Below are 17,893 nucleotides of genomic sequence, written 5' to 3'. Positions count from 1 at the left end.
TCATTGATGCTTTTCCTCCCAGATGGGGACAGAAGAAAGACTAATGAATTAGAACCAGATTTACTGGTAAGTAAATTTCCCCATATTATGTATCCAGCATAGTACAGTAAAGATGCATGCTTTTGTAGTTCTTGATTTGTTTGTATACTCAAGTTTGTGTGTAATGTAACCAGTGTTCATTTAAAGTGCTCCAATACGAGCACTTTAAATGAGCTTGTGCAACATAAAACTGCGCAAAAAAAGAAAAAAAGTTGACTATCTATTTATGTTCACAATGGGTTAATTTTGTTATTTTATAATACAATGTCTTCTGTTTTTATATCAGGTTCCATGCCAACAAACTATGAACTTTATTATGGTTTTACAAGGTTTGCCATTGAGCTGAATGAGCTTGATCCTGTACAGAGGGAACTTCTTCCATCAACAGATGCGCGGTTTAGACCAGATCAAAGGTAGAGTCATTTCTATTACATGGAGGATATTTAAGAGGTAACTGTGTATTTTGGTCCCAAAATGCTATGTTGGGGCTTCTGCTGTGACTGTTTGTGCATGTCACCATAAACTCCATATTGCCTTATTGGACCATGATACGCAATACACCCATGTGTTCTTCAGATTTTATGTTTAGTTTGACTTATTTGCCATGCTGAATGTACATTTTAAAGCTGAAAAATGTTTATTAAAAATAGTAAGTTAAATACCGTATTGAATTATTAGAATGTCTACTTTAATAGAAAAGTATGTTAGTGGATGGAGATTCTGAAAATTAGTTTTTCTTAACTAGATAAATATTTTATGTGGAGGAGCTCTGAGGGGCAGTTACCTTTTATAGTGTTATGCTAGCTGTGGTCCTCGGGTTGTCAGGATTGTTCAAGTGTTGCTTACCTTTCATGGAAACAATGCTGTGTGAACAAATGGAAAATTATTAAAGCTGATAGCTTGTTTGGTCACCCTTGGAGTATAATTTACAGTTTGGCGAACAGGGTACTCTGTTGCAATAGCAACAGAGTACCTTGTCCACTAAAAACTCTCTCCACCCACACAATTATGAGTTTTGCTGATCCCCAGGTTTACATCCACCAGAGTAGGACCATCAGCGCTACTTAAGTGCATGGGTGCCCCACGGCCGAGTGGGGAAGTAATTGACTGGTGTCTGCTCGCCTCGGCTGGGACTGCTAATTATCACCATCACTGCAGCAACAAGACCCTTGGGTATCCTCTGTGTACCCTGAAAAACGATGAGTATTAGGCCACTTTAGAAAAAGATCCGCCGGGGACTACGAGTCCCAGAATCCTCTGCCTAGTTCAACCTGAGGGCCATCAGCGCTACTTAAGCACATGGGGTGGGCCCGTCATTGCCAGGAAGAGGCAGGGCAGGGCCACCTCTCTTGTTGAGAACCTACACAGGAACTGGTAAGATCTTAAAGTTATACTGTGCTCTCTGCTGGATGTGCTTATCCTTCTACTCGACCCCCTGGGCCCTTCATTGTGGACATTGGCAGCTCCTCGTGTGCTGCTGTATCCCAGCTTATCCAAATGTTTCACTTGAGATTGCTCTAACAGTAGGTGGGCCAAACAGGAGGACAGAATGATAGGGGAATACCTCAAAGTCTTGATACGATGTAGGGAAGAACTGTTTGACTCTTTAAGAGTACTGTGCTCATTATCTACCTGTGAGTCAATGACCCTCTGTGTAAGGCGATAGTTAAGGGTCTTGTGTCCATGTTGTAAATTTATTTTTAGGCAAAGATCACACCCCATACAAGTTTTGCATAGAGTCACCTAACTTGTTTGTAATTATTTTTTTTTTAATTCTGTGACATTATATACTTCATTTAAAGTGACAAATCTCCTGTATGAGAATATGAATGAGTTTACATTGTGTTAAGCAATTTTGATGTTGGGGTAGACGCAAGGGACCTACCTTCAGTAGTGTTGTTGATTTATTATTATTGATAAGTTTTTAAAAGGGCCTGGTAGTTATTCTGGTTCATCCAATGTTATTCTATTTTAATTGTTTTTAGCTGTGAAGAATTACAATACATATAGCTGGTCACCTCTAAAGCAAGGGTTGATCCTCTTATCTAGAGAGGGACTAAAATAGTAGAACATCAACTACAACAAAAGTAGCTACAATCATGGTGAAACGGAAAGCAACTGGGAAGTCCTCGAAAGACTGGAAAGCCAAAAAACAACCGAGACACGGAGCTGAAAATTGTATATTAGGCGAAATAGATGTTTTGTTGCAGGAAGTAGAAGGGCTCTTAGCTTCCAAGGCAACTAAGGCTAACAAGCCCAAAGGAAAACATCTAGGGAAGGGGGACATAAAATCGTTCTTCCCAAAATGTGAGATCAAGAATACCCTGGCAGGCAATAGTGCAAATGGTGAGTTTGTCACTAGCTCCCTATCCATAGTTTCGTAGGAACAACAAGCCATGATAGTGGTCCACCCACTTGATTCTCTTATACCTATAATAGCAATTGAATGTCACAATCAATTTGAAGCCAATGGGGATTTGGGTGATCCACAAGCAAATAGAACAGCATATACTTCTCCCATTTTAGTGCATAACAAGTCCCCAGTGATAAAGAAGGAGGACATGAATACACAGATAGAGGCCTTACGTGTGCAAATAGCTAGGTTAAAAGACTACATGAGCACTTTGATTTTAAATTATTAATAACTAAGTTGATAAACTAACAGAGATAGTAGAGACAATAAGCTCTGGAGGCCAAATTTCCAACTAGCACTAGAAATAAAGATTAATCTGGGGGAAACTAATGTGCTGGGCCTATAGTACGTCCTTCAAACAGGTTACCATCAGTTGCGACTTCAGGGGCCCTGAAAATGAGTAGACACCGTCCCCTGCCCCGCTGGTCGCACTTTCCATAAGCCCCATTGCTGCATGATGTATCTAGTGAATGTCTAGTGGGCAAAGGAGCAAACAATTTGCAAAACACAGGAAAGGCTACTTTAGTATCCAAATACAAAAATTCACATAGACCATTAGAGGGGCAAAAAGAGCAATGGGATACATATTTAGTGGATATCCCAAAAAAGTTATCTATAATCAGGGAAAATCGAGATTCATTAATTAACAAAGTCATCCATTGGATTAGGAACTTGAGGGGCTGCAGGTCGATTATAAGATATAATGAAAGCATATATATTTAGCGACTCCCAGTGTCCCACAGATTACATTGGCCTTTAACTAGTAAGCTTTGATTTAGTAGAGGGACTAATAGGTTGAACTCAGATTCAGTCAAATTTACAGAATCACATATAATGTTTAAGTGATTATAGCGGGGTCATTATCTGACATAGATTGACAACAAAGAGATCTGAGTGGAGCAAGCAAACCACCACATTCTATCAAGGGAACTGTTTTAGACCTCTCTAAGAGTATCCCCTAAGATAACTAAGAAAGAGTAGAAGAAAAAGACTTGAATCCACCAATCCTAAATAGCAGAGTAGCATTACAATAAAGATATGTTTAGGAAAAACTGCAGCTGTAAACTGCAACTGTTTGTGCAATAGCAGTAACACATATATAATGTAAATTGTTATAAGAGGAACACTCAAACAAGTGCTTCATATTTCAGTTTTACGTTTGTCTCACTGTGGTGTTATTCCAGATGTAAGTACTTAGCCAGTAAAATTGAGAAAACATGTATGATCTTCCAAAAAGAGTTTATAATCAAAAAATTATATAACTTCTTATCAGATTAACTGCCAGATTACATATGATGTTTGCATCTTTACACATAAATCTGACAAACTGAGCCACCTAATATAAGCCTAGAGTAAGAGATAGCCTGTCCAACCATAAAGCAATTAATTTGGTACATTCTAAAAAAAGATCTTGTGTAGGTGCAGTGAGTTTATTGAGCATGTTATTCAAAATAAATTCAGACCCCAAAATTCTATAACACTTAAATTTGAATCAAGGATCTTCTATGATAACTATAGTTACTTGAAGCTTTTTTATTCAGATGGGAAAAAGAGGGTGAGAGGGGGAGGAGTTGGCATTATTTACACAAGGATTTACAATTTCAAAACGTTTAAACTATGTTATATGTTATAGAAAGCTTGTATCGCGCACTAATACTCTAGAGTGTCCTGGCGCGGAAGTGAACTGGGGCGAGGCAGATGGAAACCAATTAAGGGAGCTGACTGAAAAGGTGTGTCTTTAAGCGTTTTTTAAAAAGTTGAAAATTTTGAGTAAGCTGAAGATCCGCAGGAAGCGAATTCCAAGCCACTGCTGTTTTAACAGAAAGAGACTGACCTCCCAAGCGAGCTCTGTGGAAACATGGCATTACCAGCCGGCATGAAGAGGCAGACCGCAGAGATCGACTGGGAACATACCGGGTGAAGCGTCTCCTGAGATACACAGGACCAGAACCATGAAGGGCCCTGTGCGCGAGGGTGAGAGCTTTGAATTGTACTCCCTGGGCCACAGGCAGCCAGTGCAAATACCACAGATGCTGTCTGGCGCTAGATCTCCTAGAGATGTTAAAAAGGAGTCTAGCAACGGCATTCTGTATGGTTTGCAGTTTTTTCAGCAAATACCCGGGGATGCTAATGAACAGAGCATTGACATAATCAAGACGGGAGAGAATCAGAGCACGGGCTACCATCTCTTTGGCCTCTCTAGGGAGCAGAGGAAAAAACTTTCTAAGTGCCTTGAGGGTCCCGAAGCAGACACCAGTCCGTTTTTTAACATGGTCAGCAAACCGAAGAACCTCGCTAAACCATACCCCTAAGTTCTTTGCCGGGGCTCCCACAGAGTTAGGGCACGGGAAATCAGGGGGCCACAGAGATTGTCTAAAGGTCAGAGGGAACTGGCCGTACAAGAGGTCCTCCGATTTGTCCTCATTGCACTTCAGGGAGGCATGAGCAAGCCAGCGAAATACGGACGCAAGGCAGGTCTGGGCGATGTTGGTGTCCAGATCCTAGCCCCTCCAGGTAAATAACAGCTGGATGACATCCGCATACGCTATAATTTTTGCCCCAAGCTCATCTGCCAGATAAATCAAAGGGGTCAAATAAACATTGAAAAGCAGAGGGCTCAGAGTAGAGCCCTGAGGCCCCCCCGTAGCGAGTTTCCTGACAGAGGAAAGACAGGGACCCATGCAGACCTGCTACGTGCGAGCATCCAAAAAAGATTTAATCCACTACCAAGCCAGGCCCGTAATGCCAATGGAGGAGAGTCAGGCCAGAAGCATCTGGTGAGGTACTGTATCGAAGGCGGCAGAGAGGTCAAGTAAAATCAGGGCTGCCCTGCCCCCCTCGTCCAGGCACTCCCTAATCGCCTCCGACATCTCCACCAAAGCGGTCTCCGTGCTGTAGGCAGTTCTGAACTCGGACTGGGCTGGATGCAAAGCTCCCGAGGATTCGACAAAAGTCTCAAGCTGACGAACAACAACCTTCTCGCAAACTTTGGCTAAGGCAGGTAGGAGAGAGATGGGTCGATAATTAGCTGGCACCAAAGGGTTCAGTGAAGGTTTCTTGAGCAGGGGTAACAGGTTGGCCTGTTTCCATTTCACGGGAACCGTGGCAGTCTGGAGGGAAAGATTGACAATCACCATTACTTCGGGGCAGACCTCCTCAGCCACCCCCGCAAGTATACGTGCCGGACATGGATCAATGGGTGAGCCGGACTTCAGAGATCTCAGAATGGCCAAGATGTCGGACTCAGCCGCAGGTGAGAATGAAGTGAGGGTTAGGAGTACTAGGTATAAGGGGAGACACGACCAGGGGGGAATCCAATACCCTGGCATGAGAACCCACACTATTCTGAATCCCTGATATCTTATCGACAAAAAAGGTGGACAACTCCTCACACCAATGTTGAGAGACAGGGAGAGTCTTATGCTCCGCACTCAGCGATAAAAAGCTCCTGACGATTGCAAAGATCTCCTTGCTTTTATTGCTAGCCATCGCAAACCTCCCCGCAAAGTAGTCACTTTTGGCTTTCCTAATAGCCATATAATACTCCCTCTGAGCTATTCGCAGGGTTGCTTTGGCGGAAGAGCAATACTGCTGATGCCAACAACGCTCCAGCTTTTTGCACACCATTTTCAGTTCCTTAAGAGCATTAGAAAACCAAGGTTGTGAAGGAAGAGAGCGCTGTTTACTACAACGAACTGGTTAAGTACAAACGCTAACCCCCTGACTCATCCACCGATCAAAACTGTTGATCTCCCCCTCGAGATCGGAGGCAGGGACCGGACGTAGCTGATATAACGCTTCCGAAGAAACTGGAAGATTAATCTTCCCAGGAAGCAGGGCGGGAGGCGAGATATGACTTTGAGAGGACCTACCCAAGACCTAAGAGAACCTGATCAAATAGTGGTCAGACCAGGTAACTGGTTCAGGATCTCCTACAATCATGGTAAAATTAGAGCACACCAGGTCAATAAGGTGGCCACCAGAATGTGAAGGTGCTTTGGCCCATTGAGTCAGCTGTGCTTATAAACAATGGGTTGGACCCTATAAAGTCAAAAGGACCTGGGTAACAGTAGGAATGGAGGAAAAGGTCCTAAGACTGAGTACAAAAATTATCACACAACTATTCAATTACATTAATTGAAATCAATTTGAAGAAGCAGAGCTATTCAATGCAAAAGAATTTAATTCAAATTTTGCATATACATCCTTCTCAATGGATTACAACTTAAGTTACATTAGACACATTTCTAAACATGCTTGTGCCCACAAACACAACAGGGGGGGGGTGAAGTGGAAGGAGTGTTAGGAAAAGGGTAAACGTGATCTGAGTCATTCAGTGACAAATCTTATTTACAATCGAAACAATACATATAAGTGGTCCCTTGAAACAAAGGCCACATTACAAGGCTCGCACAGAGTCCAAATTTGATCAAGTAGAACGAGCCTAACTCCCTTGTAGCGATCAGTGTCTGCGTGGGGACGGGAGTTGGTCACTGGTGTGTAGTTGTCTACGTTTCGACCCGAAAGAACAGTAGGGGTTTCTTCCTTACAATTGGGTCTTCATCAGGACAGAAGGAGTTGTGGGCGGGCAACCTCCTAGGGAAAATAAAGAACTCGTTTGAATTTCTTCGTTAGAGACCACTGCATCCAGTTATATTTTCAATGGATGGTGGGAATAACATTAAAATATGAACCCGTGTCGTCTGATAGTGTCTGATTTGCACACTATTACGTCTAAACCTATGTACACAAATAGTTCTCACCTATCGCCAAAGGCGAGCGAAGTTGGAACTACTTCAAGATGGATTATCTGATCCTAAATCCAGTCCTTATTGGTCGTGACGTTGGTAGTAAATAAATTTGTGCAGCGTACTTGGTAATATCTACAGAAAAAGGAAATTAGAACTCAGTAAAAACGGTCCATTCTAGACCACAGAAAGAAAGGCACCACATTGGGAACATTTACGCACACGTTGGAGAATAACGTCTTATTTTATTACCTACTAGCCTCTAGAAAGTCAGCTGTAGTGGACTTATGACAAATATTCTTCCACAGTGAGTTTAGCACCCTACAATAATAGATAAAAGAAGTTGGTCACCCTGTTAAAGGCGTGATTGTATACTACCACATTACAATTGAACCACAGAGAGATTGCCAAATCGTTGTGAGCGTTGGAACACATTTCTGAGAAAAACATCATGATGTATTACCTAATAGCCTCTAAGAGGTCAGCTTTAAGGAGACTTATGACACAATTTTCTTACTCAATTTGTTTGGCACCCTACAAGAATAAATAAACGAAAGTTAGTTGCCATGTTATGGGCTTGATGGTGTTCTGCCACAAACCATATTGCGTGTCCATACCTCAAAGTGTTTACAAAAGACCATTCCGGATAAATCTGGTAGTGCTATTGCGTTGAGCGTCATGTGAATGTTATATATGAACTCTTATTTCGTATTCATATCCGCGTTAGGGATCCATGAAACCTTATTAAAAATGACAAGTAAGACCATACATTGATTAAGTCAGTCTACGTAAAAGCTCCAAAACGATGGAAAGTATGAATCCTATTATTATCTCACTTTGAACATTACCGGTTTCTTTTAGCGGCGCTTCTAATAAATAGGAGAAGTGAGGAGTCAAGCCTGAAAAACGGAAAGAAACATATTACCATTGAATATATGAACCACCATGCACGATTTCAAACGATCCTCACAGTTATTAAATCATACCGTCACCGGAGATGGCTGTCTACGGTGAGAGACAAAATCTTGTGGTCTATTCACAGCTATCTGTTGGACAATAAATCGGACACAAACGTTTTAAAAAAATGTGTCATGAAATCACTACCGCGATTCTATCTACAAAAAACACCAACAAGGAGCTGGGTTTAAATACCTTGGGACGTCTTAAATTATTCCAACAGATCGTCAGGTATTCGTAGCTTATATGGTTGTTCAAAGGTTGCTGTAAAGTATTGGGAGGAAACAAAGCACGTTTAAAAAAAACTTTCTAAACAAAGGGGTCTCGTGTGTAGCGCGCGATTGATTTCGACAGAATCCGGACTCGCAATAAATACCTTAGAGCTTCATCTGTCATCCGACAGAGATCCTCGGGTGTTCCTCACCCATGTAATTAATCCAGGGCGCCAAACCTGAGCTGCACTCAAATCATCAGCCGTCGGCTTCTACTCGAAGTAAACTAGGTTACACCATTTCCTGGTTGTTCGGTGGGTGGGCGGGACTACTACGTGAAAATAGAAGAGATACTATCCTTAGTAAAGGAATCGGAGTTCCAAAGCCATTAAGCTTAATCGGACTACAAACTCTTCATTGATCGCAATTGCTGTTTGCATGCTTGCCCCCATAATTATATATGATTAATTACCGGTGACGCGACATCCATCCCTGTGGGCATATAAGATGACCTTTTATTTCATAGTGTATTCCAATATTCCGTGTATTACCGACGTATTTTGCTAAGAGTACATGTCAAAAAATCTACAAATGTTGCGTGTAAATTTAACATACATATTATACAAAAAAGTGAAACGAGTGCACTTAACTCACAGGTTAGTGAAAACTCATCATTTCAATGATCATTGCGAAAAGATTCTACATCAGTTCCTATATAAACCCCGGGAAGAACGGGGGGGTTTCACAGCAATGGGCTATGGCTGATCCCGTTATTGCCTATCTGTTGAGATGTTGGTTTTAAAATTTTAACAGGTGCAAAGATGCAAAACATTTGAATCACATAATTCTGCTATTAGGCCCTTGATAAAACTGAGAGACAATCACCACCATTTTAACATGTTGTACTCATATTTCACAATTGGAAATTCCTTATTGGAGGAGTGCACTTATCACATAGGATAGTGAAGACTCTGCCAGTTGTTGTATAAATAGTGGAAGAAAAAATGTACATAAGGCTCTCAGTTACCTAACACAAAAAGATTTCAACATATATGCTTAGATATTCGCTAATTGAGCAAAGCTAGTTTCTGATTCATTGAGACCTTCAGCCACAGAGTTGAAAGTATGCATCCACTTTAACTCTCTAATGTTCAGAATATTGGACAGATCTCCCCCCCTAGGGCCAAGTGTGATGTGTTCCAAAACTACCCATTTCAGTGACTCAGGTAGATGGTTATGTTTCGTGCAATGCTCAACTAGAGGTGCCCCAGGTACCTTGCATCTGATTCTGCTGCAGTGTGAAAGGAACCGTGCCTTAACGCGCTGTTGAGTCTGACCGACATATATGAGCTCGCACGGACAAATTATTGCATAGATCACATTTTTCGTGTTGCAGTTCGTGTGGTGTTTGTGGGTATGGCGATGGTTCTTAAAGACAAAATCCTTCGATTGAATCGTAGAGGGGCAAGCCTTGCACTTCCCACACCTATAGTGTCCCACTATCTGAGGGAGATTCCAGCATGAGGTTAGCGTGGGTTCAGGCGGACACTCTAGAAATGATGAAACTACATAGTCTTTAACATTCCTGGCCTTTTTGAATGCATGCATTGGTACGTTTGTTATGCCAAGATCTTTGGCAACCATGCTTCAGTACTTGTTGATAACTTTCTTAATAGAGTTACTTTTAGTAGAAAAAGTAGTAACACAAATCATGCGTTCCTCCGACTGATTGTTACGTGTGGTTGGTTCCAGAAGTGTTTCGCGATGACAAAACCAGGCTCTTTTCCTGGATCGTTTTGTAAGCCGTTTAGGATAGCCTCTCTCTATTAAGCGTTTCATCAGAATCTCTGATTGAAGCATATAATCTTCTTTTTTACTGCAGTTCCTTCGGATACGGAGGAACTGCCCGTAGGGCAAGTTATCTCGAAGGCTCCTAGGATGGTGGCTCGAGTACTGTAACAGGGAATTCCTTTCCGCAGGTTTCCTGAATAGGGTCGTGTGTAGTGTGCCATTTTCCACCACTACTGTGATGTCTAGAAAGTCAATCTTTTCATTGCTGGCTTCTATAGTGAATTGGATATCTGGAGACCGTGAATTCAGCCATGTATGAAAAAGTGTGAGTTCATTATTATTGCCTTTCCAAAGTAACAGCACATCATCTATGTACCGAACCCAAAGTTGTATATGTTGTTGAAAGGGATTCTGGTCACAAATGACAAATGTCTTTTCATAGAAGGCCATGAATAGGATGGCCAGGTCCGGGGCAAAGGCTGCCCCCATTGCCACGCCCTTGGTTTGAAGATAAAATACATTTTGAAAAATGAAAAAGTTCCTCATCATTGCTATTTTCAATAAAAGAATTATGAATGAGGTGGGCACTTGCACAGGGGCTACACGACTGTCTAGGGCTTCAGTGATCACCATCAGGGCTTCATCCTGCGGTATGCTCGTGTACAATGACACTATGTCGCAGGTTACAAGTAGCTCTTCGTCAGGATCAAATGCTTTGCCGTCTACCAAGGTGATGGTCTGTGTGGTATCTCTCAGGTAGGTGGAAGTCGCTTCTGCCAAAGGTTTTAGAAAGAAGTCTATATAGCGACTTAGAGGTTCAAGGATGGAACCACATCCGGAGACAATAGGTCGCCCCGGAGGGTTGTGCAGATCTTTATGCACCTTCGGTAAGGTGTATATCGTTGGTATCCGTGGGTGACTCTGGTTAAGATATTGGTATTCCTGATCAGTCAAGAAACCCTGTTGGACTCCTTCCTGAGTTACTCGTTGAATTTCAGTAGCTAAATCACGTGTTGGATCAGATGTCAGTCTTCTATAGCTCACACCATCGTTCAATTGGCGCAGGATCTCATCTTTATACTTGGATACGTCTTGTATGATAATGGCTCCACCCTTATCGGCTGGCTTCACAACCACATTGGGATTGGATTTGAGAGTTTCCAGCGCCGTCCTTTCCGTCTTCTTAATATTGTATTTGACATAGGTTTTCTCACTCAAAATTTCTTTGACCTCATTAATGATGTTCTCGTATGCCAATATTCGATGGCTCATCATATTCGAATGGGGTACAAAAGTAGAAGGTGTCCTAAGTCCTGTTACCGAGATGTTCCTTGGAGGTGGTCTGTTTTTAAAGAAAAACCGCAATCTGATTTTGCGAAAAAATCTGGAGAGTTCCATGATCGTGTTAAAGCAATTAGGTGGGGTTGTTGGGACAAAAGATAAGCCCTTACTTAGCACCCCGAGTTCGTCCTCATTGAGTTCATGTGATGACAGGTTAATGATGGGTGTATCCGTGGTTCCTACCACCTGTAGTTCTTGCGTCTGGTGGAGCGCTCGCCGTGTTCCTCCGGTGGGAATCTGACCTGTTTCTGGCCTCTGCCACCGTCGTTGTCCCACTGCATCGGGGGACCTTGCTGTCCACGTCCTGTCCCTCGGTTCCAGTTGTTGCCTCGTCCGCGAGGTGGTCTCCATGTACCTTGTTCTAAAAAAGAATTTGGTTGGTATTCATTCATTCACCATCCATTGAAAATATAACTGGATGCAGTGGTCTCTAACGAAGAAATTCAAACGAGTTCTTTATTTTCCCTAGGAGGTTGCCCGCCCACAACTCCTTCTGTCCTGATGAAGACCCAATTGTAAGGAAGAAACCCCTACTGTTCTTTCGGGTCGAAACGTAGACAACTACACACCAGTGACCAACTCCCGTCCCCACGCAGACACTGATCGCTACAAGGGAGTTAGGCTCGTTCTACTTGATCAAATTTGGACTCTGTGCGAGCCTTGTAATGTGGCCTTTGTTTCAAGGGACCACTTATATGTATTGTTTCGATTGTAAATAAGATTTGTCACTGAATGACTCAGATCACGTTTACCCTTTTCCTAACACTCCTTCCACTTCACCCCCCCCTGTTGTGTTTGTGGGCACAAGCATGTTTAGAAATGTGTCTAATGTAACTTAAGTTGTAATCCATTGAGAAGGATGTATATGCAAAATTTGAATTAAATTCTTTTGCATTGAATAGCTCTGCTTCTTCAAATTGATTTAAATTAATGTAATTGAATAGTTGTGTGATAATTTTTGTACTCAGTCTTAGGACCTTTTCCTCCATTCCCATTGAGTCAGCTGGGCCAAGTGAAGAGAATCAAAAAGAGCCCTCGAATCATGTGCACCTGGGGGGTCCAAATGGATGTTGAAGTCCCCCAAAAGCAAAAACTTAGTATAGTGAAGGGAGCGCGGGATGATGATGTCATCAAGCGCTTTCAAAAAGGCTCCCGGGGAACCGGGCGGCCGATAAACCAATGTACCACCCAGAGTAAAGTGAGGGGAGAGAATGAAAGTAAAATCCAGAGCTTCCCCCTCCACCCAATCGCCCTGGACGTCACTGGAAAAGGACCACGAGTACCTGAACACCACTGCTATTCCCCCTCCTCTCCCGGTTCTACGGTCGCCACGTGCAATTTTATAGCCCCTGGGAATAGCGGGCTCCACTACCGGGGCACAGGACTCACTAAGCGCATTAATAAGTGCAGCCTGTACCCTGGACGCATTGGAGACTGCGATAGGAGGGTTTAACAAGCTGATGCAGAAACAACATTTGCAAAGAGAACATGATCTAGAAAGGCAGTGGAGGACATCCCACTGCTCACCTCCACCACAGCTAGAGCCTTTGAGTGAAAACAGTTCCTCGCGGGTATAGGACCGCCTGCTACTAACGAAATCAGGCACAGCCTGACCAGAATGGCTGGCGCTGGTCGCATCCGGGGCGCGGACGGGCTTAGACGGGCTTGCCTTTGGCACACCTTTGGCACGCCGGCGGCACGCCCGCTGCGCGCGTCCGCTGCGCGTCCGTGCAGGCATGGGCAATTTGTAGACAAACCCCTCCCCGAGCTAGACCGCTGCCTACGGTCACGCCGGGATCCGGGACTCGCCCCAAGATGGCGCCCTGCCCTCCACTCAAGCGGCACAGAAAGCCGTGTTGGAACGGGGCAGGGGAGACCACCTTAACCACAAGAAGGTAAGAATGCAACTAATGAGGCGTGTATTAAAAACAGGCAATAATGTGAAGTGCCAAGGACAATTTAAAAACAAATAATGAGCGCAAATTCGTAAGTGCAGTATCGGAATAATAACATCAAATCACATCAGCTAGTAGACTGCCCCTGAACACGAGCGTGAAGTGCAGGTGCTGCCACCACCTACACTCTCCGCATCGCGCCCAATACAGCCAAACAATTTGTAGCCAAACCCCTCCCCGAGCTAGACCGCTGCCTACGGTCATGCCGGGATCCGGGACTCGCCCCAAGATGGCGCCCTGCCCTCCACTCAAGTGGCACAGAAAGCCGTGGTGGAACGGGGCAGGGGAGACCATTTCAACCACAAGAAGGTAAGAATGCAACTAATGAGGCCTGTATTAAAAGCAGGCAATAATGTGAAGTGCCAAGGACAATTTAAAGACGAATAATGAGCGCACATTCGTAAGTGCAGTATCGGAATAATAACATTAAATCACATCAGCTAGTAGACTGCCATTGAACACGAGCGTGAAGCGCACGTGCTGCCACCACCTACACTCTCCACATCGCACCCAATACAGCCAAACAATTTGTAGCCAAACCCCTCCCCGAGCTAGACCGCTGCCTACGGTCACGCCGGGATCCGGGACTCGCCCCAAGATGGCACCCTGCCCTCCACTCAAGTGGCACAGAAAGCCGTGGTGGAACGGGGCAGGGGAGACCACCTCAACCACAAGAAGGTAAGAATGCAACTAAGGAGGCGTGTATTAAAAACAGGCAATAATGTGAAGTGCCAAGGACAATTTAAAAACAAATATTGAGCGCAAATTCGTAAGTGCAGTATCGGAATAATAACATCAAATCACATCAGCTAGTAGACTGCCCCTGAACACGAGCGTGAAGTGCAGGTGCTGCCACCACCTACACTCTCCGCATCGCGCCCAATACAGCCAAACAATTTGTAGCCAAACCCCTCCCCGAGCTAGACCGCTGCCTACGGTCACGCCGGGATCTGGGACTCGCCCCAAGATGGCGCCCTGCCCTCCACTCAAGTGGCACAGAAAGCCGTGGTGGAACGGGGCAGGGGAGACCATTTCAACCACAAGAAGGTAAGAATGCAACTAATGAGGCCTGTATTAAAAGCAGGCAATAATGTGAAGTGCCAAGGACAATTTAAAGACGAATAATGAGCGCACATTCGTAAGGGCAGTATCAGAATAATAACATCAAATCACATCAGCTAGTAGACTGCCCCTGAACACGAGCGTGAAGCGTACGTGCTGCCACCACCTACACTCTCCGCTCCACTCTCATCTAAACTAGATGAGATGGTAGGAGCAGAAGCTCTGGGTTTTATCATCTCTACTGGGTGACAGCATACCCGCTCAGGGGCTTTGGGTTACTGGCCCTCAGGATATGCAGGTGACTTTATAGCATCTCTCAACCATTAGCCCTAGAATGTATTGCCTACGCTAATTTCACCATTCTGGGTGACTCTGATATTCATTTAGATAAGGCAGATGACCAGCTGGCTACTTGTTTGGTGAACACTTTGGCCTCATTTAATTTATTTTGAGCGAATACTAATAGAGCTATTGACAGCATCTTATCTAACATATTGATAAAGAGGGAGACTCCCTGTCTAGTGCTCTGGTTGGACCATTTCTTACTTCCTTTCTCTTGGCACTTTGACTGCCTGAAAGAATTCCGACCTCCCCTTTCTCTGAATGAGAACAGATACTAGAGTAAGATGTCGGTTGATGACCTTAGAAGAACCCCGATGGACTTGAAACTAGAAAACCCAGATGCAGTTTTCGAGGGTGACACCTTTATCAGGTCATGGATTAAAGGGCGGCTTACTCTGTAGCTCCTATTACAGCCACTAAGAAAGCTACAACTACCCGCTCAGCACATTGGTTCTCGCAGGAATTAGCTCAGGAAAGAGCGGCATCCAAAAATTGGAAAGAACTTGGCAGGTTCACTATCTGGGAATAAACAAAGCACTTTAAAAAATGACCCGTAAAGATTATCCCAGGAAGCTTAAGAGAGCTCGTAGCACTTTTTACTCTCAATGTATCAAGGAGGCTTACAATGACGATCAGAAAGTCTTAAAAATTGTCGCCCACTTCACGGACCCTTAAACGATGCCCCCCACTTCTGTAGAGTCTAGTTAGACTCTATGCTCCCGACTTAGTGATTTTTTTGAGGATAAAATCCTCAACATTCAGTCTGATCTAGTGAGGGTGGGGGCTTGACGCGCAGCGAAGATGGCGGCTCTAACCTAAGTGCTCTGGTGTGTCTGCTGGGCTAGGTGGTGTTTTGATCCCTAACAACACCATGTTGATGCGGCAAAATCTATTGTAATTTTGGGGATGTGACTAACGACCCATACAACCACCCAGAATCGAGCTTCTTAGGTCCAAATGGTTTTTGTGACAGAGTCACCCAAGATGACGGCACTCTCCTGTTCCTGGTGCCTCCACTTCCTGGTGAATGGCCTGCAGTGAGTAACGTGTGCTGGACTTGGGGCACATCAGATAATTGCCTGACCCTGCTTGATAGTGGTGACTGAGAGATTGCAACGGAGGTGGTAAGGTCCCACCACTAATCACCCGACACTGGTGTAGGCATAACAAGCGCGCCATGGCCAGGTCCGCACACACATTCAACTCTGAGAACTAGGTGGTGGTTGCATTGGCATTGGGGGCAAGACAGTGAATCACCAATTTGAGAGCGGCATCAGTTGAGGCCATTGTCGTACTTTGGTCCCCATCTGATTTTTGGAAAGGTACGGAGTGCGCCATCCTCCGGTGTGCCCTCACCAAATCGCTGTTATATTCTGAGAACCTAAACACTTCAACATTGCATGGTTGTGTGATCGGATCCCCCATGCCCAGCTTCTAGAGTTGGATTGGTGCTGTAAGGTCCTCCAAGAGGTTCTTGCTGGTAGCTGATAGGTGACTGTCATCTTCCTATCTACCAAATAGCCCTGATATCACCATGCCATTAAACAGTATCGTGAAACCAGCCACAGATTTTGCTCTGCCTCCCTGGTGCCATCACAAGCTAAAACGGCGTCTCTCTTTCTTGTCCATCTAAGCGTACCTTGTCCAGGGCAGCAGTATTGGCCCCCTACCACATGACCACAACAACCTGTGAGCTGACCCTAATTTCTCACTTACTAGTGGCAGACTGTGCCACCCATGCACATGATAATTGTACCTCCTTTTTACTGAGCCTTGGGGCTGGGTCCCATCCAAGATTGGAGCTGGGGCTTGTGTCTGGCTTGGTCCGTACCAGATTTCCTACTCCTTAGGTTCTCGGTGGCCAAACTCCTTAACTTGACCTGTACACATCTATGGTACATCCGCATCAGGACCATTACTCTTTGGACCAACATCTATCAAGGTTTTGGACATAGTTACTAGTCCAGGTTCCCTGGATATTCATGGCAGGCTAAAGGAGTGTTAAATATATCTAGCACATCTGTAATGAAGAATCCCAGCCCTTCTGTACCCAGTCAGCATAAATCCAAAGTAATTATATTCACTTATGCACAGGATTATACACCTCTCAGACACAGGATGTCAGACAACAGAAAGGTCGGCATAAAGGAGAGAGATACCAAGGCAAACCTTAAGCATTCAAAGCAGTCGCACCTGGTTGTGGAGTCCACAGTAAAAGGTAGTCCTGACCATTACTTGGGCGTTATACTTATACAAACTAAAATCAGTCCATAATATTGCAGAATGCGCCAAAACAAATACGATCTGCTTCAGGTCAAAGTTGCCAGGATTCGCAAAAAAATAATAAAGCGGAGACAAGTGTAAGCACAGATGAAGATTACATCAGTGCCCAAGAATAAAAACTACAATGCCTCGAGCACTCTTTATCCTCACTGAAGAGAGAATGTACGGAGCAGGAAGACCGTAACCAAAGTAGCAGCCTTCTTATATTTGGGTGAACTGAAGGTATTGAAAATTCTGCCTCTTCTGTGATCAAGTTCCTAATCTCATGGATTCCAGAAGTCCTTCAACTCTCCTTTACCAAAGCCTTTGAGATCGAAAGAGCCCATAGGGTTTCGATCTTTGGACTAAAAAGCATGTCCTCTCCAAGATCTCTCATCTTTAAACCATTACACCATCAGCATACAGAACAGATCATGGCACAGATCAGAACGATCAGAATGATCAAATGACAGGATCATAACATCTCCATCTCATAGGACTATGCTATAGAAACCATCATTCATCGGAAAGGCTTTTTGGTCCTATGGAAAAGGCTCAGAGACATGGAGATCCCCTTCTTCTTCTCTGGCCCCTTGAAATTATGTATCAAGTTTAAAGGCCAGATAAGAATCTTTTCATGCTTGATAACAAATCAGAGTCACAAATGAACACAGACTCCCTTCCTGGATCTTCTACTAGTCTATCCTCTGCCTGATAGTCCTACGCAGCACTTGTGCTAGTATTGTTATCACTTAAGCATCACCATCATAT

The 17,893-nt window shown here is 44.1% G+C and overlaps 1 protein-coding gene across 2 annotated transcripts in view; it reads left to right on the top strand.

Annotated features, from left to right (window-relative positions):
- The window catches only part of OSBPL6 (oxysterol binding protein like 6), a 755,438-nt gene that overhangs the window by 668,067 nt on the left and 69,478 nt on the right, over positions 1–17,893 (top strand). For both annotated transcript variants that reach the window (XM_078681507.1, XM_078681506.1), the window contains one exon: positions 326–452. In XM_078681507.1, coding sequence (XP_078537633.1) covers positions 326–452 — 127 coding nt within the window. The remainder of the gene's footprint in view (positions 1–325; positions 453–17,893) is intronic.

The sequence above is a fragment of the Lissotriton helveticus genome, chromosome 3_1 (assembly GCF_964261635.1).
Source record: "Lissotriton helveticus chromosome 3_1, aLisHel1.1, whole genome shotgun sequence".
NCBI classification, from domain to species: Eukaryota; Metazoa; Chordata; class Amphibia; order Caudata; family Salamandridae; genus Lissotriton; species Lissotriton helveticus.
Note: the sequence above shows the minus strand (reverse complement) of the source record. Positions and strands in the feature narration are given on the sequence as shown.